At 51.2% G+C, this 21863-nt stretch overlaps 8 protein-coding genes across 8 annotated transcripts; 2 read left to right on the forward strand and 6 right to left on the reverse strand.

The window, feature by feature from the left end:
• Nucleotides 1–292: 292 nt before the first annotated feature.
• APUU_20313S (uncharacterized protein) lies at nt 293–1335 on the forward strand (the record flags this gene model as incomplete). The annotated part of the gene is made up of 2 exons (XM_041698940.1): nt 293–424; nt 493–1335. The coding sequence occupies 2 exons, from the start codon at nt 293–295 to the stop codon at nt 1333–1335; spliced, it is 975 nt and encodes a 324-aa protein (XP_041552075.1).
• Nucleotides 1336–1344: 9 nt separating this feature from the next.
• On the reverse strand, nt 1345–3634 carry APUU_20314A (uncharacterized protein; the record flags this gene model as incomplete). Its single annotated transcript, XM_041698942.1, has 6 exons — nt 1345–1718; nt 1779–2065; nt 2125–2234; nt 2290–3391; nt 3442–3496; nt 3544–3634. 6 exons carry the CDS (start codon nt 3632–3634, stop codon nt 1345–1347), a joined length of 2019 nt encoding a protein of 672 aa, XP_041552076.1.
• Nucleotides 3635–4084: 450 nt separating this feature from the next.
• On the reverse strand, nt 4085–5270 carry APUU_20315A (uncharacterized protein; the record flags this gene model as incomplete). Its single annotated transcript, XM_041698943.1, has 6 exons — nt 4085–4149; nt 4217–4348; nt 4398–4618; nt 4675–4810; nt 4871–4901; nt 4953–5270. The coding sequence occupies 6 exons, from the start codon at nt 5268–5270 to the stop codon at nt 4085–4087; spliced, it is 903 nt and encodes a 300-aa protein (XP_041552077.1).
• A 783-nt stretch (nt 5271–6053) lies between these two features.
• On the reverse strand, nt 6054–7303 carry APUU_20316A (MFS transporter; the record flags this gene model as incomplete). The annotated part of the gene is made up of 2 exons (XM_041698944.1): nt 6054–7219; nt 7267–7303. 2 exons carry the CDS (start codon nt 7301–7303, stop codon nt 6054–6056), a joined length of 1203 nt encoding a protein of 400 aa, XP_041552078.1.
• A 756-nt stretch (nt 7304–8059) lies between these two features.
• Nucleotides 8060–9221, reverse strand: APUU_20317A (uncharacterized protein; the record flags this gene model as incomplete). Its single annotated transcript, XM_041698945.1, has 2 exons — nt 8060–8940; nt 8993–9221. 2 exons carry the CDS (start codon nt 9219–9221, stop codon nt 8060–8062), a joined length of 1110 nt encoding a protein of 369 aa, XP_041552079.1.
• Nucleotides 9222–14237: 5016 nt separating this feature from the next.
• Nucleotides 14238–15598, reverse strand: APUU_20318A (uncharacterized protein; the record flags this gene model as incomplete). Its single annotated transcript, XM_041698946.1, has 2 exons — nt 14238–15254; nt 15317–15598. The coding sequence occupies 2 exons, from the start codon at nt 15596–15598 to the stop codon at nt 14238–14240; spliced, it is 1299 nt and encodes a 432-aa protein (XP_041552080.1).
• Nucleotides 15599–16203: 605 nt separating this feature from the next.
• Nucleotides 16204–18420, reverse strand: APUU_20319A (uncharacterized protein; the record flags this gene model as incomplete). Its single annotated transcript, XM_041698947.1, has 2 exons — nt 16204–18223; nt 18275–18420. The coding sequence occupies 2 exons, from the start codon at nt 18418–18420 to the stop codon at nt 16204–16206; spliced, it is 2166 nt and encodes a 721-aa protein (XP_041552081.1).
• Nucleotides 18421–20107: 1687 nt separating this feature from the next.
• APUU_20320S (uncharacterized protein) lies at nt 20108–21307 on the forward strand (the record flags this gene model as incomplete). The annotated part of the gene is made up of 2 exons (XM_041698948.1): nt 20108–21073; nt 21134–21307. The coding sequence occupies 2 exons, from the start codon at nt 20108–20110 to the stop codon at nt 21305–21307; spliced, it is 1140 nt and encodes a 379-aa protein (XP_041552082.1).
• Nucleotides 21308–21863: the final 556 nt, after the last annotated feature.

Genomic DNA, 21863 nt, shown 5'->3' on the forward strand with positions numbered 1-21863 from the left:
ATTAGTCGTGTCCGCGGGGCTCACCCCCAGCAGATCCCCAACCAACGCCTAGCCGGGACTTTGCCGGGGCCAATCTGGGGCATCGTGATTGCAAGCTTGGTTACAGTAGTTGCTGTGGCGGCAATACCCCACCGGCGAGGATCTTCCGCGGAGTTCACCCGCACTCCTGGCCCTCGGGAACTCGCCGATAAGACCATCGCCTTCGATCCGCCGTTATTTTGCGCGAAAAATAAGGAAAATATTATAGCATTTGCGTCTGTCTAGATTGCGTTGTGCTTTCAACGTTGCCAACATGGTGGGCCCTCAGACCTCCACGCATACATTTAAAGTGGCCGCCGGAGTACCTCTCACGATCGACATCTCAAAACCGCCAAATGCCCCGGAAAACGGCATTACGGTTCTTCATTTCCATGGAGGCTTCCTGGTAGGACTTTGGATTCCATTACGATACGACTCCTGCACGGGATACTGACGAATGCTGATATTATTCAGGTCATCGGAGAGAAGACCACGTTCCCGCCTCACTGGCTGATCAACGCCTGCCATGCCCGTGGCTGGACATATGCAACGGCTTCATACCGTTTAATGCCAGAATCTGAAGGACTTGAAGTCCTCTCCGATGCTCTTGACGCAGTCCAGTGGATTCATAAGAACATTGGCCATCGCATTCTAATCGCCGGATCAAGTGCGGGCGGGTATCTTGCACTGGCCACCGCAGCACACCCTGAATGTCCACGACCACTCGCGGTGCTCTCTGTGTATGGGATGCTTGATCCCGCAAGCACGAGATATATCGAGGGCGGTACACCTCTCCTGGCTCCGGTTGCAGACCTGCCCATCGCGTTGGAGGAAATCGACACAGCCGTGAACAGCGGAAAGGCCATTGACGGCTACGCCTTCCCGGCAAGCCCTCCCACCGATCAGCGCTTCAAATGGATTCGCGCTTTGCATCAGGCTGCGAGATATCCGGATTTGCTTACACGGACTCCAGGTCTGGCTGGGCAGATCTCCGCGCAGGGCGCCGACGCGATTCCCGAACGATATCGGACCCTGTTTCCGGTGTCCTTTGGACTGAAGTCAGACTTCCCTCCGACCATCCTGTTGCATGGCGACGGTGATGTACTGGTCGGACTTGATCAGAGTACTTCGGTCGCTGAAAGAATGCTCTCACTTGGAGCCGACGTGCATCTGGAGATAGCGAAGGGTCAAGGGCACGGTTTCGAGGCCAAGGGTGTTATTGATATTGACGCGAATGATGCGGCGGGTGAGGATGTGGCGATTAATGACTGCCTTCGCCGCGTCATCACGGCACTGGAAAAGCTGAGTTCTTATTAACCATATCTCTCATGTGAGATCTAGATGTTCAACAGCCAATATAAGACCTGCCACTGGATCCATGTCCGTTTGATCGAAGGTAGCTAGATGTTCACCCGGTTCCCGTGACACATGTTCAGGCAGATTCTTGACTATTGCGTTCCACTCCTCCGTAGACAGGTGTGATTTCTCAATGTGGGCTCGCGCCAGTAGAGCGAATTCTCCGGCACGCTGAGGGAAGGCGCATTCTTGATTGTCGTTGCTCGGGCTGTTAGAATGCAATATACTCTCAGTATTACTAGTCCACGCATTCTCCCAGCGATCAAGCGCCCTTTTTAGAGGGCCGGTCGCCAGAGGAAGAGGGGAGAACGCTCTAAGTTGATGGAAGATGAGACCATGAATTGCTGCAGAATGGTAAGAGTGTCAGCCGCATCGGGCGATGAATATTTGATTGGCCATCTTACCTGTCGCAAAAGTAAACAAATTAAGAGCACTCTCGCTGTGAATATGGGCAAGTATCGCTTCATCGGGGCTGTCCGCGCATAGAGTGCGAACGCAGTCGGTGAGCAGAGGAGGCGTAAGTCGGGCAGGATGGGACTTGATGGCAATCATAAACTCCTCCGGTGTTGCTGCTTGGAAGACAGGTTCAGGGCATGTGAGGTCAATGGCCATTTCCTGCAAGACCATTCGCGGAACAGAGTTGTGAAATATCACAAATGCAGAATCGAGCAGGAATATATGGTTGAACGTGCTGTTGTCTTCCGATCAGCTATTTTTATTTTCTCTGGGAGAATGCAAGGCAGAATATACCGGATCATCTCCTCTTTCAGTATCCATTCTCTCCACTGAGCATCATTGATCCTTGTACCCATGCTTCCTCGGCGGTGGGTTGCTTGAGACAAGCCCATTGCTCTTGTCGTCTATGTTCTTGTCAGATCATCCGAAAACATGAAAAATGCACTACGTCTATCTTACCGCGACGAAGGAAGTGAAGCGATGCCGTTGCATTCGTAATTTGGCGGGATCACTCCCTTCCCATTTTTGCAACAGGCACATGAAGCAAGCCGCTTGTAATGTTTCGACATTCTGGCGGGTTCCCAATTGATCATCTTTCCTCGTTCCAGTGAAAGCAACCTCTGAGAAAAGCGGACTTGAGAATATGAGCTCTTCTACCACATCCAAAAGTTGTTTTGCCCCTTGATGATCTGATTGTTGAGGAGACATGCACGCCCCGACAAGCGACATTGTTGCAAAGAGTAAAATCGAGCAGTTCCCCAAATCAAAAGTTGCTCTGTGAATGATCGGGCAATGCCGATACCAGCGACTCCAGAACAAATCAAGATACCGCGTCAAGTTCTGCGGCGAGAAAAAACCGACCATTTCAGGGGAATAGGATACTCGGCTCTCTAACGGATGCTGCATTAGTTCCCACAGTTGGATCGCCTTATCAACCATCAATGAAGAAACATGCCGAGCCTGGTTGCCGGTAAAAGGCTCGGAAAGTTCAGTATCTCCCCAGAGACTTGCTTCCACTTCGTCTAGGTAGCAACTGAAGGGGTTTGAAACCGTAGAGTCTTCGAATGGAAGGCTTCCAGATGCTAGATTCTCGAAATATGCATGGACTGGAGATGGCAGACCTCTCTTTGGGGCATAGTTATACGCCTCGTTGAGTCCAGTGGCTTTGGTGAAGTTGAGAAGGAAATCGAACCGAGCCCGCGAAGCCTGTCCGTTGGGTGTATGTGAATTGAGGTCGTCATTCCTCACCGAGGCCTTTTGTCTTTGACGACGACTGGACTGTGGAAGGGCTTCTGAAACAATGCCGCTGCCTGCAAATGTATCTGGCTCTCTCTGACTACCGCCTGTCTCCGAGAGCCTCCTCCCTTGTGCGCCATGATAGGTACATTCCGTGGCCTGCAGAAAGCATTCAGAGCATGGCTGGCCCGTACTGCAAGCTCGCTTACGAGAGGTACATTGATCGCAAGCTTGTTTTCGCCTTCCGGATAAGCTGCGCTTTGGAATCTGAACACCCGAAGCCACTCGTTGAGGACAAGTCTTCCAGTGTCGCCGCAGTGCATCGCTGGAAGATGGTTAGCTCGCGCCAACGCTGCGTATAAGCTCTGAACTCACGTCCGCTTGTACCGAGAATCGCAGAATAAACAAGCATGTGGCTTGTCATCGATATCTAGGGGTGAATTAGTAGTCGCCACGGGGTCCGGTAGTTCTACGTACGAGTTAAACTGTGGCGTTTCAGGTGCTCGGCTCTTCGAAAGGTTTCAGAGCACACGGAGCACGCCAACACAGGTGTACCAGCCTGGTTCATCCCTGGTTGTGCGCTAGGATGAGCTTCAGACTTGGGTATGAGGGGATGGATCCCTGATGGACCGAGTCGGTTTGCAACGGAATCGGCCCCGGCACAACGTAATTCCTGACAATTCAACCAATTCGAAATAAAGCGGCCAACAATTCGTCCATCAGGAAGGGCTGCCAATATTATCCTGGATAATCCCCAGTGGATAGGAAGTGTCCAATTGTCACATTACGAAGGCTCATGGAGACACAAAATATATAACCAAACTTTTGACCGCCCTTGTGGTTTCACTTCATGGAATGTACCACGACCAAGTTACAGATAGCACGCAGTATGGTATTAAGTAGATGGAGAATAATTAGGCAAACCCTGACCATTTTGCCCTCACCCCAGACTTCCTTCCTTTGGCCATGATCCTCCCGGTATATTGACCTGGGCGGGGTTCTTAACCTTCAATCTACCTTAAATTCCCCATCCAAAGACCGCGTTATAATAAGTGTAGCTGAGCACCCACGCATAATTGTCGGCTATAATAATCAGCAAATCGTGTAAAGTATAGGCCACAGTAGTGGGTTGAGTAGATCGAGAACTCACCATTCTCTCGGATTTCATAGTTCACCTTTCCCTCGGCCGCATGTTTCCACGCATAGTCGGAACAGAGGTCGGCGCCATAGACACTATGCTTAAACCCATCGCCCTTGACATCTCGATTCTTTAGATCCGAAACTAAAACAAAGAATAAGTAATTGCCATGAGATAAACGAACGAATCTTACTGTGCCAGTCTTGCCCCATCAAGTCAACGTGCATCCATTCGTGAAAGAGGGAGTGTTCCCGGGAGACGAGCTGGGGATCATTCAGGTCTTTTTCTTGCCAGTGGGCTCCGTCAATAATCTCCACAACCGGCTTCGATTTGAAAAACGGGTCGCAGAAAGCGACTGAAAAGCATTGCTCACAGTTTTCCAGCTTTGTTGGGATCGTGGGAACATAGGCTTTGCTGTGTATGCGTTTAGCAGTAGTAGTGGATGAGCGGGCAAAGTTGACTTGACCTACGTTTTGGGCTTGTTTTCGCAAGTGCCGTATCCAGTTTCATCTCCACAGACATAGGCAAGTCTATGTTGCCGTTTGGCCTTGTTCTTCTTCTCAGTGCGTCCATTCTCAATAAAGAACTTGGTCTGGTTATAAAGACCTGAATCAGATTGTTAGCACGCTCAGCTGAAAGTACGGTACCGAAAAGTCCACTTCATACCAAGCATGGACGAAAGCTCCTCTGGATATTGCTAATTGCCCACTGTCAGAATGGCTGATGTCTGGGGTTGAGCACGTCTTACTGCTTGCCAGGTTCTCCCGTCCATGAAGAACTTATTCCATGCCGGGGATAAACCGACGTCCTCATCACCATAAACTTCCCCTTCCATACCATTAATCAAGCCTATAGCGCTAGATGTCGCGTCGTACAAGGCCCTGAATTGCTCTTCGCTGCAGGTCCGTCGTGCCGAATGCCACCACACTCCGGGGAACATTTCCTCGGCCGTCTCATATATCTTTTCGTAGGAATCATCATCTCTCTTCTCGTCATTTGTGGGCAAAGGACTAGCAGAGACTATGCAGGATAGCAGTCCCAACACTAGGATAAGCAAAAGCTGCATGCTGTGAATAGCAAGATTGGTACGCTAAAAAAAAAACGAAAGTAGACTCAAGATCGAGGTATCTTCAACAAAAGTCAAATAATGGTGCCTCGAGGTAGTTTTAGTAGGCAAAGTTGAAAATCAAATTTCTCAGGGCGGGCCTGGAGCAAGTAAATATATCAATAGCTAAGCAGGCGGCATTAAGATCTCCAATGTTAGATAGCAGAGTATATCGACCAAGTGAGGCTGTGTATTGCCCCCAATCATGCCAAGCCAAGCCAAGTCTATCGCAGAAGGCGTAATCTCTAAACTAAGATGTGGGTATTTTCCAAGTTAGGCTCTATATCGCGCCTAATCCTGCCGGGCTGTGCCGTCTGTTTAGCGACGCATTTCTGCATCACCCCTGTGATGGCTGTGTGATGGCTGTGTTTGGGAATCGATTCTGGCATCCATAACAGCCCATGCCAGTCTGTCACCGGCACAACCCTAAGTAAACCCTCCGGTAGCAAAGAATACTCTTCCTAAGCTGCCTGAACGACAACACTTTTGATACCCACAGCCGTTTTGGTGAGTAAATAAATGTTGTAGTTACCGCGCCGTGCCAAATTACCAAACATTGTTGTGCATTGCATATAGCCCAGGGCTATCGGATCTGAATGACTCATGCAACTTATCCGCACCTATTCCTATTACAGTTCCATATCAATTCGTACAGTTCCATATCAATTCGTACAGTTCCATATCAATCCATACAGTTCCATATCAATTCAGATATGGAAGATATAGAGCTTCCTTGTAACTTGATTAGTTACTGCCGTGATTTCCCCGCCAGGACAGAAGCCCGCCAAAGCACAACACAACCGGAAAAGCAGAGGCCCCAGTCAGCAACCCCAATGACCATGACATCGTACCCCAGCCCGCGTATTGACGGATGAAACCCGCGAAAAATGGCCCAGCTATGGAGCCGGCAGCATAGGCGGAATTCGAAAACCCGTATGCAAGTCCCGCTGCCCCCTGTTTACCAAACAAAGAAGGGCGTTCCTGTTCCTTTTCGGAAGCGGCATATGAGCTTTCCGCCAGCACAAGCGGGAACAGTATACCCATGCAAGCACCAAGTAGCAAAAGAAGCACGCATAACAGGATTTTACGCCCGGTGTCGTTGACCTGCACGAGACGGAGAAGAACGCAGGTCGGAACGCTTATTGCCAGGGCACCTCCTGCCGCAATCCGTCGAGAGCTAGGATACCGGTCATTAACCCAGCCAACTATCGGACTGAGAAAGCTCGGGATGAGGAGTGGGATGAAGATAAGTCCCTGCGCAGTCGGCGCCCAACCGTATGTCTCTTGGACAAAAAGCGGCAAGACGCTGTCAAAAGCCGACACAATAACCGCAATCACCACGCAAGCCCATAGGACAATGAGTATACGCAGAGAAGACAGAAGCTTCCAAGCACCTCTAAGACCCGTATGCAGATGGAGAGTTACTGGATCCTGGCTATTCCGATCAGCCAGCTGCAGCCCTGATTCGTCCTGGGCGTTGATGATCTCGGGGCTTGCTGTAACAGGACGAGTAAGGAATTTTGAAGCCTGCTTTTTCTCGACAATCAAGAGTCGAAGCCCCATATCGACACCTATAAAAGCAAACGCCACAATGAATACTGCATAGTAACCCCCATGTTGGTATACTGCACCCCCCGTCAGAGGACCCGTCAGGTTTCCAAGCGTCATGCCCATGCTCATATAGCCCATCGCGTGGCCGAGCTGATCACTTGCCACGGTGTCAACTAACAAGGCGCATGCTACAGACCATATCGTCGCAGCAGCTGCCCCCTGTAGCAACCGGCCTGTTACCCAAAGGCCAATGCTGCTACCGGCGCACAGTAAACCGGTGCCGGCACCCAGAGCCAGCACGCCGGCCATCATGGGCCACCACCGCGATTCAATTCGATCCGACAAGAAACCGCTAATAGCTGTAGATAGTTAGCACCGCTCGTGCCACAGTCGGACACTCACTCACGTGCAAAGATAAACTGAGCAGTACCGTATAAAGCCATAAGGATAGATGTCCATTTCTGCCCTGCATGGATGTTGGATGTTTATGAGCATGGTAAATCGGCAAGAAAGTGGCAAAACACAGTGAAACCATACCGTCGCTCACAGGAATTTGGAGGCGCTCATTCAAAACACCGGGTATCACTGGAACCAGCTAACGAGGTACTCATGGTGAGTCGGAATCTACAACGGCATTCATCGCATGTATGTGCAGGAATGCATACCAACCCGTACAAAAAGCTGTCCTATTATGTCTCCTGTCAGCCGACCCGTGAGCACCACGCTCGGTGCTAATTCTTTTAAGCTTGACTTGCACGTACTGTAAAAATCGCATATGAAGCCGCGAATGTGATGAAGCATACCGAGGACCTGTATTGAAGCAGCAAGGGGGCACTCTGGTTTCGGCTAAGGCGTAGCCATGGAATAGCGGAGTTTGCCATGGAAAGTTAGACAGGGTCGATGTCACTGGTAAAAAGATAGCGCCAGGCAGGGATGAGAGAATGTGTTCGCACTGAGGCGCTGGGATAGAGGGAATGGGCATTCAAAAAGCTACACAGAGCCATACAATATGTAGTCCAGAGCTTGGGGTCACTCAACATCCCTTGATAGAATTCCTACTGATTCTCCTTGCGCCAGGTATTCTGGTGCATTCCCTGTACCCTAGTGGGCAACATCACAGCCACTCACCAACAAGACCATCAACTGGGGCGCCATGAGTCAACGTCGATCCATACAAGCAGAAAAACGATTGAAAAAAATTAAGTCTGGTGATACTCTGCTGCTACTCTTTTCTGGAGCCACTCATATGAGGTGACCGGCTTCTCCTCGTCACAATCCGCCATGCTAGGTTTCCATCGACCCGGTACCTCGCATCCGGGCAATGTTTCAATGATCACCTCTGGGTCTACTGCTCCAGTGTATGCGATGGAGTATCGATCGAGAACAGTCTTGGACGTCTGGAGCCCCTCCCCCATTGTCTCTTTCCTAGGACCGACTACCTGATGCAAGGCGCTCTTCCACCGGCCATTCGATTGTTGTTCCAGCATATCGCCGACGTTGACGACGATGGTCCCCGTCTTGGGAGTGACGGGTCGAAACAGCTGTCCGTCGTGGACCTCCAATCCCCCGACGTTATCCTGGAATACGAGCGTCAAGCTGCCGTAGTCTGTGTGCGCGTTCAGTCGTTGAAGGTCTTTGCCGTCTTGCGACTTGACGGCCATCTGAGGGTAGTGCAGAAAACTGATGTGCCCGAAGTTGAGCGACTGCTTCCGACAGAGGGTGTTAATATCGATTCGCAGAATTTCGCAGAGCGCCTGGCGCAGTGATTTCTCCACTTCGTTGCATGCGTCCCAGAATACTTCATAGAACTGCCGGAAGCCTGGGAAGACGTCCTCTGGCAACCAGCGGTTAGGGCCGCTTCCACATGGCTCGTGTGGGTTGCCGACTTCCAGCGTCTCTTTGTGGTCAGGGGAGGCAGCGTGATGCTTTTCGACCTCTTCTTCCCCGAAGACTAGTTGGCTGATGTGCCCAACGCCGTACGCGGCGTACCCATAGTGATCATCCAGGGACTCGCTGGCCGGACGAGCAATCATATTCTTGGTAGAAGAATCGAGGTCAAAGAAGCGCTCGGAGTATGAGTCTGGTCAGCTTCATGAACATGAGAGACCACATGCCTTGAAAAGAGGGGCGACTTATCCATGCAAATGCTTCGTCAAAGAGTGTCTGTGAGACACCATGGTTGGCAAGGTAGATGAAGCCGTAGCTCTGGAGGGCTTCGTCAAGTTGTTTAAGAGCCGCACTTCGCTCTGAGGGAGATCCCTTTAGCTTTGAACAATCTAGAGTGGCCATATCTGCCGCTTCATTGCTGGATAAAGCAGTTGCTAACTGCGGGTCATGATGGTCAGGCCCGATGGAACCCATATTGACAGCACTGAGAGCCTTTCTATCACAGGTTTAGTTGTGCGGTTGAACACCTGGTATACTGACTGAATAGGCTGCAATGATGGGCCTTCACGTAGAGCTTATAACAGTCTGAGTGGCCTTGGAGACGGCTTGAGTAAGTCGAGCTGCCTGGAGGCCATAAAATACCGGTGAGGTGAATCACTTGGAGATGCACATTCCTCCCTTGCATGCGACGACATATGATCCCAACACCGCTTGTCTTGTGCTACATGGCACCTGGCTCAGTCCTCGCATAATCAATCGAGGGGCCTAACTTGAAGCGGGGAAAGATATCTCACTAGTGGAATGGCAGATCCGGTACGACACCCGTACTGGGTGATGTAGACAGATGATACAACATGCAGCAATAGAAAGGCTGAAACCTGTTACAGCACCACTTGAGGATGATCAGCCATGTTCCATGCCATCACACCCGTTTCAGGCGTTACACAATGCCCTTTTGGCATTAGTTACGTGTCTGTAGAAGAATTTCCACGGGCTGTGGTGAAGGAGAACCAATGAAGCATTGCAAAATGGCAACACGCCTAGTATTCCCCATGCACCCACAGGTAGCGGTCAGCGCAGGTGAGACCAGTCTGCATATTCCGAGAACACGGAACTATTGACAAGCAATGCGAGAAGCCATCAAGGGATATGAATCATCGTGGTAGTGCTCTGCTGTCGCCTTCGTTGGCAAAAGCTTGATTAAAATCCCGTTCACTGGGCAACAGTTATCTGTAAAAGAAGCCCTTGTTTCGCCAGGTAAAGTCTTACAGCCCAATTGTTCCGAAAGGCCCTGAAGGACACTATCAAAATGTCTTGTCAGGCGATAAGGACAGACCTGGAAATGACAACCACCAGTGGAAGGAATAACGACAAGTCAGAGTTCGCTTTGGCGGGCAAGTTTCTGGAGTTTGACGGTGTGGCATTTCCCATTTTACCCTCTGAATCCTACAGATCCTCACTTGATAGCCGGATCAACAAGGTCATCTCAAACCACGGCTGCAATGAAACACTGCCCACCAGCCTATGCCTCAGCTGGGCATTGGTTCTCGCAATCTATACAAGCTCATTCGAAGTTCTTTACGGACTTCTCGATGAGAGTGACGGGACACACAAGGGGCCAGACGCTATTGTCCCTTGCCATCTCGCCTTGCAGTCTGGCGATACGGTACAGACAGCCTCTGAGATGGTGAACCATTACTGGAGTATGAAGCACCATTTCGAACAGCTGGGTCTTAGCAATATGCGCACCAGCAGCGCAGGGGCTACTCGCATTTGCGACTTCCGCAATATTCTCTTGATCCGGCCGCTGGAAGATCTAGACAAAGCAACTGCCGCACTACCCAAGGCAATGGGGTCTGATTATCCATTAATCGTGAGCTGTGGAGGAGCAGGCGACGATGTTGCTTTCCATGCCTTTTTCGACTCCGCCGTAGTGTGTGAGGAGATGGTTGAATCCATGATTCTCCAATTCGCATTCACTCTTGAACAGGTCACTAGCAACCAGGACGCTCGTCTGGCAGACATCCAGGAAAGTAACCCGGAAGACCTGGCGAAAATGGTCAAATGGAACGGGCTGGGAAGCATGGAGGAATCCATTGAATGTGTTCATCGTCTCATTGAACGGCAGTGTGAGAAACGGCCGTTTTCACCAGCAATTTGCGCCTGGGATGGAGATCTCTCGTACGGCCAGCTTCACAGAAAATCATCCTGCCTTGCCAGAGCACTGTCCACTGCCAACGTCGGGCCAGGTAAAGTTGTCTTTATCTTGTCCGAGAAGTCTAAGTGGACTCCTGTCGCGATCCTTGGATCTTTAAAAGCAGGAGGAGCTTTTGCACTGCTAGATCCCCTGCAGCCAGCCCATCGGCTCGCAACATTGTGCGATGTGGCTTCGCCCCAGGTGGTCCTCACTTCGCGCCAACATCATGCGAAGGCCTCTCTCCTTGGTCCCCCAGTCCTGATCATACCGGATGCGGCAGATGATGAGTCTCGTCCGGCCTGGCGCGAACCAGACCCTGACCGAGAAGTTACAGTTGAGAGCCACCATGCGCTACACGTTGGATTCACGTCCGGGTCGACCGGTGCGCCTAAAGCGGTCCTGATGAGCCACGCGGCATTTGCCAGCGGCCCCAAAGTTCCTGGCCTCAGCCCTGAGTCTCGAGTGCTTCAATCGACTTCCTATAGTTTTAGTGCCTGCATGTGGGAACATCTAGCAGCATTGACCAGAGGGGCCTGTCTGTGCATCCCATCAGAGGATCAGCTTGAAAATAACATGGAAGAGGTGATACACAGCATGGGTGTCACTTGGGCTATGATCACACCATCTGTGGCTCGAGTCATCGAGCCTAAGAAGGTCCCCCATATCAACACCAAACTCCTCGTGGGCGAAGCGATAGGGCGGTTGGAAATCAGGACATGGGCGCACCGAGTTGCCCTATACTCAATGTATGCACAATCTGAATGCGGAAGCCCGATAATGACAAAACGCATCGTTGAACCAGGGGATCTATCCACCCTCGGCTGGCCAGGCTGGGGCGCCGGCTGGATTGTTGACGCGACGGATCATCACCGACTGATGCCCCTGGGAGCTGAAGGGGAGCTCGTCCTCCAGGGCCCGTGCCTGGCAAGCTGCTATCTGAACAACATGGAGCAAACGCGGGCGGCACTCATCACCGATCCATTATGGGGGCAACGTGCCGGGATTGATCGACGCAGTCGGTTTCTGAAAACTGGGGACCTCTTCTCCCGAAATCCAGTGGATGGATCCTTCCAGTTCAGAGGCCGCAAAGGGGGGAAAGTCAAGATTCGAGGCCAGAGGATTGAACTGGCGGAGGTCGAATATCATCTGCGCGGTCAGTTCCCGGACGCCTCCCATGTTGTCGCTGAGATAGTCCGCCCAAGCGACAGTCAGTCTGAGTACGGCATGCTGGTGGCCGTCGTTCCCACCGGTTCGCAGGGTGATGCAATGTCGGATTCCTGCAGGCTCCTTGCACCGAATCACACATTCTTACATCTTGCCCTACGAGCATTGGACCGGATGAGCAAGCTGGTGCCCGCGTATATGATTCCAAGCTCCTTCATATCCGTTTCGAAACTTCCGAGAACACCATCGGGGAAGCTCCATCGGAAAATGCTGGTAGAGCTGATCTCTCAGCTATCTCGAAAGGAGATCCTCGCATATATGAATGCACCTAACCCCTATCGGCCTGCTGTCACAACTGAGGAAGCACTCCTTCAGTCCATCTGCGCAACGGTGTTGTCCATCGCACCCGAACAGATTGGGATGGACGATCAGTTTGTCGGATTGGGAGGAGATTCCCTATCAGCACGCCAGATGGTGACGCTTGCACGAGCAAAGGGGCTTTCCATCACCGTCGCGGATTGTCTTCAACAACCAAATTTGAGCTCCCTTGCGCAGTGCGGCATGGCCCTGGCCATGGCTGGTCCCTCCCCGCAGGGCCAACCGGTGTGTCCGGATCCATTTTACTCTCTGCGAGAGGACTTCGTACGCAACCTTCCTGAAGGATTGACGGCTGATATGATCGAGGACGCTGTTACAGTCCGTGAGACACAGTTATTCCTCGTCCAGTATCAGATCATGGATTACCTACTTGTCCAGATATCGGGAGCTCTGGACCCCGTGAGACTACACCGGGCCTGTGAAGATCTGGTGCGTGAGCACCCCATACTGAGGACCATCTTTGTTCCCTTCAGGGACGATCATGTGCAGGTGGCTTTGAGGAGTGTGGAAGTACCCTGGGCTAGTTTCACGGCACCCACCAAGGGTTATGACTTTGATATGTGGGCACATTCACTCTGTGCAGAGGACCGGAAATTGTCGGTCCCGAAGGGAGGGCCTTTCCTAAAGTTTATACTGCTGCAGGATGGCCAAGTCCCGCAACATACACTGATTATACGGATCAGCCATTCCCAGTTTGATGGACTCTGCTTGGCAAAGATCTTGAACGATATGGCCCAGTTATACGAGGGTCAACCCCTCAACACCCCAACCAGCTACGCGGACTATGTCAGGAAATGTGCCGAAATGCGTAGTGAAGAGTCCTTACGACTCTGGAGTGATATACTAGCTGGGTCGACGCCGACGACAATTCCTCTCACCCCGTCAGGAGACCACCCCGAGGAGAAATGTATCGTGGCTGCGCACGACGTTCCCATCGCCATTCCACCCCCTCCTGGCATAACCTGGGCTACGACAGTCAAGGCAGCTTGGTCATTTGTCCTCCGGCAGGAGACAGGCAAAGACGACCTTAACTTCTGTCAAATGGTCAATTGCCGTTATGTCGATGTACCCGAGCCAGAGAACATAGTAGGGCCATGTCTGAATCCTGTTCCTGTGCGCATACAATATGACGCCTCCTGGACGGCCAAGGATCTTTTGCTCGCAGTCCAGAAGCAACACATCGATTCGTTAGACCACCAGACACTTGAGTGGCAGGATATCGTCTCCAACTGTACGGACTGGCCTCGTGATACGGAGATTGACTCTATAGTCCTACATGAGAATATCAACCCTAGCCCAGTGACTCAGGTCGGAGACACTATCTGGCGGTTGTCAGCGCATAGCGTCGATAATCCGCCCGAGAGGACGACATACCTCTACACATATCCTCAGGAAGACTCCTTGTATGCGGTTGTGATTTTATCGAGCAAGTTTGGGGCGAAATCAGATGCTGAAAGGCTTGTTAACCGGTTGTGCTCAACGGTCGCGGCATTCGTGAACAGCCCAAGCACTTTACTGACCGCGTTGTGACGATGATAACGTTATAGTCTTATTAGGAAATATTAGGAAATATATCTGATGCAGACCACTCCAGTAGGCTCTATATATGTACCTAGTGTCGTTGTTCCGCATAGTTAGGGCCAGGCATGGGGTTCTGAAGTAAATGACTACTTTCTTTTACGTCTTCACTGAACCAGACTTTCACACTGAACCAGACATTGACGTGGGGTATGCTGCCTATGATTCCGAGTTTAAGGAGTGTTCAAGATACATTCACTTCTTATGGATGCCAACTTGCTGTTCACTGCAATACATGGGCCAGTTACCCCAGGGCCACGAGCTAGAGAGTCGTACACGATGCGTGAAAACTGCAGCTCCACGCCTGGCTCAAAAAGCAAGCAGAAAGAACTTCCCCCGTAATGAAAGCTTCCGATTTCCTGACCCTTGAATACATGGTCTCCCGCAGCAACAGTTGACCTACAACTCGATACCTCCGCCATGCCGATTGCAAGGAACACCACGGTTCCCAGGGCACCGCTGTCCGCACGGATCCAGATTGCTGTTCTGGTGGCCGTCGACGCAATCGTCCTAAGCGAGGCATCAGGGGCCTGGCGGTCTGGACTCGGTTTCCCTGTGGCCGCGTCGAGCTTCTCGAAGCCCATGGATGGATCTGCGGCAAAGTACGTGCCGGGAATGTGAGTGACTTTGACGACCGTCCCCGCGACAGGCGCATGCCACCGATGGTAGTTCAATGCCGATAGCCAGCCCTGGAAGACTGTCCCATTCGTGAATGTCGACGCATGCTCGTCATGGCCCAGCATTCCCTCCACTGAGTAGCTATGTCCTTTCAGGGAGAAGCACGTCTGGGAGGCTGCCTGTTCGCAAAGGGCGAAAGGCTGCGACTCGCACGGGTTGACAATAATGCGTTCGTCCCCCGGAGACTCTACCGGCCGCATCCCAGGCCGGAACTGGCGGGTGAAGAAGTCATCCCAGGATCGAAAGTCGTAATGCGGCAAGGCAGGGTCACATACAAAAGCTTGCTCGAAACATGGGACTCGAAAGGGAGTGGCATGCGCATGGTTTACCACGTCTAATAGCTCCCTGAGGGCGTCGTTGGATATCCAGCCTCCTTCTTGGGTGCCAATTGCCTTTGCAGAATCTGGCGACGATAGATATTGGCCCCATCGGTTGAGAATCGCGAGCAGATATCTGTTAATGTCTTTCCGGCTGAGGATCAGAGACCCCGTTCTGGTATTCATGAACCATATCTGGGACGGGTTAGCGATTTTCTAATCCCTTTCATGAATCTGCGGATGAAGGAGCAAACAACCATGGCTTCATTCATCGGACATCCTATGATGCGTTCGGTTTCATCAGCCGACGCCCAATGTGGCACCGTCTTGATTGCTTGATCGATTGCATTCACCAAGGATCTATAGTCCCCAACATGAGCTGCATCAGAGCTGCCGGAACCTTGCAGAAACCTATTGGGGATCTCGCGGAATGCTTTTTCGAAGAGCCGCTGTAACTCAACATCACTTTCAATGTGCCCTTGAAGGTCTTGGACGGATGGGTCTAGTCGATGGTAGCAACATAACACCGGAGCAACCATTTTGGAGAGGAGAGGGAGGTTTGTCGAGCTCACCCAGCAGATAGAACGGGGAAATATGATCCAATATATTTCTTGAATGGCAAAGTTCCCTTGCGTCTGCCATTCTACACACTCAGCGCAGTCGATGCTGCGTATGTGGCGGTCTGCGTCACGCGCTGAACATGGCTGACTGACTCGTCCAGTGCGTTTTGAACTGTCTCGGGGGTATAGTGGATGGACTTTCGGATATTCACTCCGGATGCTCGGTTGCTAAAGGACGCAGGATACACCTCACATCTTGCCGATGCTCACCAAGTGCAGGGCTAACCACCACCGCCGTGTGACGGGGCTTTACAGCTTTACGGCGCCATCGAGCAAAGTATTGGAACAGGATCCATCAAACCCTTGCAACAGAGTGAGCCATTTTGGTCCACGAGATCGCCGGCTCCTGCACCATTGCGGGCCACATCTCAGGGTCGTACAAGGCTTACTTCCACTCGCTTTTACACCGCCAGAATTGGCTTGCAAGGTGGCGCCCAGTTGCAGTACATAATTTCAAAGCATTTGACTGCAGAAAGAGAGGAATTTCGGTAAGGCTAATTGGTTGGTCTATGAAGGTCTGTCTCTTACGGATGTTCAACACATCTAGAACCGGTTTCCACCGAGTCAACAAAGCTCCAAAGTTTTGGCAGTTCCTCTCGAAACTCATCCCCTCGCAAGGCTGTAAAGATCTTGCTGACCTGGGAACCCGTGCATTGTTTCTCTTTGGGATCGTGACCCGCCGAAGCATACGTCGGGTGGTCAATAATCCCGCGGTGTAATGGCACCCCTAGCCTCTCACGTACGAGCTCGTATATCTGCCGCGAGCTCCCACAAAGATAGGCCTTTGTGGTAGGGTTTGCCCCAAACCGCGCCCTTACCGCAGAGTATCTGGTTCCCAATGCGTTGGCCACTCGATCGATCCAGTCGTGCTGCGCAATGAGCCGAGCTGCGACACATGTGGTCGCCTTGGGCGCAGGCAGTAGCTGTACAACGGCTCCCAAGGAGTTCTGTGCTGCTGTTTGGCTTCGTTCGTGGAGGTCGCTCGTACTGCTGCGATTCCAGTGCAGCATGATTTCTTTCCACGTCGCATTTTGGATTTGCTCAGAGTCAGCTTCGGTAAGGGAGCAGGCCGCATCATCACACAGCTCAGCGGTAATGGCGTCGACCTCACCTTTCACCTCATTCATGAACTCGACCTGTAAGGTGCGGAGATCAACAGCCTGACACAGTACATACAGATAAGCGGCCGTCATCAACGACAACACTTCCACAGTCTCGGCGGCATATCGACTGGCTATCAAAGCCAGCGAGTTGAGGCCTTGATTATGCATCTCGGCTGACTGCACATGGTTACTGACTGGGTGGTTCAAATAGCTTAACTCGGACATATAGGCGGCCATATTGATATCAACCCCTTTCATGGTGAACGAGAGACTGGGGTCGTCGAAGCTCAAGTTCGGAGGTAGTCCGTTATTCAAGGCCGGATTGATCAGCTCTGAGCACTGTGAGAAGATCATTCTTCCTAGCATCTGCATCACGCTCATACACTTCTCCATGGCCGAAGTAATCGCAGTGGCTTGAAAGTTGCCGCCGTGATGGATCTGGCCATTTGTCGGATCAAGTAAAGGGTTGTCGGTCGTTGAATTCAGCTCACATTGCACCTGTTGCATGGCGAGCAGCATGTCTTCGATCTGGGGCCCGATCCATTGTGACGCTGTCCGGAGAGCGTAGCGATCTTGGGCTAAGCTTCCGTTGGACTCATCGGCTGGCATCTTGATCAGGCGGGAATCTCGCAACAGAGCGTAGATGTTCGATGCCGCTTCGATTTGGCCATGGTGGGGACGTGCCTCAGCAATAAACGGATGGTAGTTTCCTCTGCAGCCGGCCAAACCCTCCGTCCCCATCGCGGTGAGGACCTGAGACAGAACAACGAGCTGGTTGGCCCGATAGAGGGTCAGACTCGCCGCACCGCAGCTAAAGGCCGTGCCATTGAGCAGGCCCAGGCCTTCCTTTGGCCCCAAGCAGAGTGGCACAAGGCCCAAGAGCTGGAGTGCTTTGTCGGCGGACATTACATCTCCGGTCAGATCGTTTCGGACGGAGATGTCTGGATTGCCTTCCAGCGCACTGGCAATGTAAGACAGCGGAGACAGATCACCCGATGCCGATATACTCCCTCGCAGTGGGACCACAGGGGTGAGGCCACCGTGTATGAAAGCGAGGATCTGTTCGACAGCTTCTTGCCGGACGGCTGAGTGGCCGCGCAACAGAGAGTTACAGCGAAGGAGCATGGCAGCCCTCACCATGGCAGATGGCATGCTGAGGCTTGTCAAACCGTACGGATTCTGTACGCGAGCAGTCCGACTTTTCGCCCACTGTTGGCCGTGGCGGTCCGTTGGAAGCAGCACTCCAGATGCCTGGTGCTGGATTAATGCTTGCTGTAGGGTTGTATGATCGTCCGTCCGGGTATCTGCACTGCCCCCGAAGCCAGTATTGACGCCGTAGATTATCTCACCGTTGGCCAGTTTTCGATCGAGGTGATTGACACTATCTCTCATTCGGGCATGGACCCGGGGATCTGTAGTGATTGACGCCGGTATCTGGTAACTGCCCCTGGGTCAATGGGGAGTCTGCGAGGGTGTATGAAGGGCAATATACCACGCGACGCCAACAACTTCACTCACATTGAGTGACTCCCCGTCAAGGATAACCGCTGCTTGGTCGTTTATGAGGTTTGTTAATTGCTGGCATGTTGAAATCACAGCGCTGGCATGCTTTCCTCGGGGCAAGGGAGAATGGGCCATCTTGCAGTGACTTGGGTGTTCGTCCTCATGTAGCGGAATTCCGGGATTGACTGGACTAGAATTACCGGAATATTTATAAATATTTATACCCTTGCTCCTGACCGCTAGTCCGACCCTTCGAGATTTGGCGCATGAAGCGTACAGCGATCATTAGGCCGCTTAGCCGGCGCATTCTCCTTGAGTCAGCCCAATCCGAGTTCCCTATTCCCCACTCATTGCCCTTCGCTTGTGGACAATCACTCTCAAGGTGTATTCGTTATGCATGGTAATATATATGTAGTGTCCCTTGTTAGAATACAAGCCTTACTGCGCGGTAAAGTATAGCGTCGTCTTTAGTCTATAAGTATATTTAACTAGTTCTTTATTATATAATTACTATATCATGATCTATACAAAGGGAGGGTATTAAATAGCTGAGAGATTACTTGAAGTAATATCACTGTTTCTTTAAATATATCTATAAAATAGAGTAGTATAATGACTCCTGAAGGTTTCAAGTCATGCGGCCGCCCCAAGTAACAAGGCAGAGCATGTATGCTTCTGGTATCTCGACTGTTTAATAAGTGTTAATGATTGAAATTCCTGCAGTCACCGTACTAGCTCTAGAGCACGCTATCGTCATGCAGTATGCATGAGCCACTCTTCGATGCCAGATGGCCATATCTGTTTTCTGAAGACGTGTAGTTGCGGGTCTCTGTGTTTTAAAAGCGTAATTGTCATCCTTTGGTTGCTCTACTAACCATATACCTGAGGAATGGTCTTTAAGCTTGAAGAGAGTTCTCTTTCCCCCCTTGATGGCGTTGTTGTCGAAACCCCAGATGTATCCTGCGTTCTTGAGCAGCCTTGCAGCGACGATGTTGGTAAACATGTCAGGTATATAAATGACATTGGTCAGTGTCATGGTCATGGCTCTCTGTGTCAGAATCGTGTTTCTCAATGAAGATGGTCTTCATGTGAGGTTACTTGTTGGTAAAATCGTTTTCTGCGTGGCCTAAATCCAGCTTACTTGGCCTAATAGTTCGTAAATATCCAGACTATCCTGCGGAGGGCCTTATGATTCTAAACTGGCGTGCCCGGTACAGAAGCGCAAAGCTTTGAACCCAACACCACCAGCCACACTACCTTCCCTAATGAAGTGGAGCCTTTCCCGCAGCCAGAACGTTTGATGACATCGGGCATGGCGTTGGCAGAGCCTTCAGCTGAAGCATTTCCCCAAAGCGCACAGAACTTGCCTCAATTGGGTGTCCTTTGGGATCATGTCGGAGGGGCAGGACTATACTGGTCCATGGGCGATATGATTTGAATCGCCTGAATTCGTAATTAGTAGTAACATGAAGATATGTCTCCGATGCCCTTGTACGATCAGCCTGTAGTGGGCAGACTCTCCGATGCCCTGTTTGAGACCCAATATTGTTTCGCAGCTTGGTGCCATGACAATGGTTGAGTAGGGTGAGCGTAGATCGTGGGTCGGCGTTCCGTGCGCAAAGCCGAGACATCCACCGGACCCACCAGCAGGGCGTGCACATTCTCAACTCTTGCTAGACCCACAGGGCGTGCAAGTGCACGCCCTGGCTGATGGCGGATGGATTTAATTATCTGAAAAGCGAGCTGTGGCTGGCGTTGATCTTGAAGATTTTCAACTCGCAGTCATTCCGAGTACCAGCTTATGACTCATTAGGCTCGCACGATGGAATCAGAGCAGCCGCTTGACGCATCTCAATTGAGATATGAATATACCACCGCACCTCGAGAGGTACCCGATGCCGAAACCCTGGCCAAACACAAGCAAACTATCTGTACCGACCATATGCTTGTTGCCTCCTGGGAGGTAAACAGTGGCTGGTCTACTCCAGAGCTCAAGCCGTATGGCCCGTTCAACCTTCTCCCCACCGCATCCTGCCTTCACTATGCCTACGAATGTTTCGAGGGACTCAAGGCCTATCGAGGACACGACGGCAAGCTACGAATGTTCCGGGCCGACCGCAATTCTCAACGCCTCTTGATGTCCTCTCAGCGAATCTCCCTCCCGAAATTCGACCCGGACGAGCTGGAAAAACTAATATATGCTTTGCTTTCGGTGGACGGTGCAAAATGGCTTCCCAAGGATCGCGCCGGAGACTTTTTATACGTGCGCCCGACGATGATTGGAATAGATTCCCAGATTGGCTTTGCAAAGCCAACGGCAGCTCTGCTCTATATTATTGTTGGATATATGCCTCGCATGGATCAACCAGCTGGTGGCAAGCGACTCTTGACAAATCCGGATGATGTCGTGCGCTCATGGGTTGGCGGGTTCGGTTATGCAAAAGTTGGCGCGAATTACGGCCCGTCGTTGCAGGCCACCCAAGAGGCCTACCGTCAAGGCTATCATCAGATTCTATGGTTGTATGGCCCTACCGGCGACTGCACTGAGGCAGGCGGGAGCAACTTCTTTGTGGTTTGGAAGCGCAAAGATGGCAAGAAAGAGCTGATCACAGCTCCATTGGACGACCAGCTGATCTTGAATGGTGTCACTCGGAGAAGTTGCCTTGACTTGGCGAAGGAGAGATTAGGGGATGAACTTGAGGTTATGGAACGTAAATTTACCATCGCCGAGATCCAGGAGGCAGCTTCAGAAGATCGTCTTCTGGAAGTGTTTGCCGCTGGCACAGCTGTAAGTTCTGCGTCCTTAAACTTGGTCGACGACCAAAGCTAACAAATGATGCTTTCAAAGTGGTTTATTACTCCGATTTCACTCATTCATCACCGCGGACAAGATATCGTAATCCCCACTGGCCCTGACGGAACGCCAGCCGAAATTACAGGGAGGCTCAAAGGATGGCTGAGTGATATGATGTATGGGGGCGTGCAGCACCCGTGGGCAAGGGTGATCTCTGAGAGACAATAACAACTACCATAGACACCCCTAAGACTAGAAACAACCGGTGAAGGTCTACAAGGTTTTATTAGAAAAACAAGAAAAGATCCTGTCATTACTTTCCATGCTGAGTGAAACTGAGGGCTGAGTTATATACTACATATGTAATAGAATAGCTGAGCGACTAAAATATAAGAGCTATGAGGGTTTTAATATACCTCATAGAAATTACTGCGTAACTCCTAGTACTAAGGCTAAGTTCCCATGCTATATTATCTGAGGCAGAGTTGATATAGGGCTCCCGCGGAGTTCCATAACAAGTTCCTCGGCGATTCTATTATGTATCCAGTATCTAGTACCTTGCTTCGGCTTGACTCATAATATTAAGGATTTACTTGTTATAGAATATTCTTCAGCTAACTAGACTTAAGAAGCACCAGCAGACCTTACCTGACATTTAATAGTATGAATATCAAGAGGCAGGCGGTGACGTGTTAACACACCCCGCTTCAACTTTTCCTTGCCACAGTGCCCGGCGTCCAACTATCTACAACAACCAGAAAGATTGGTCAATTAAAGGGACACA

The sequence above is a fragment of the Aspergillus puulaauensis genome, chromosome 2 (genome assembly GCF_016861865.1).
Source record: "Aspergillus puulaauensis MK2 DNA, chromosome 2, nearly complete sequence".
Taxonomy (NCBI): Eukaryota; Fungi; Ascomycota; class Eurotiomycetes; order Eurotiales; family Aspergillaceae; genus Aspergillus; species Aspergillus puulaauensis.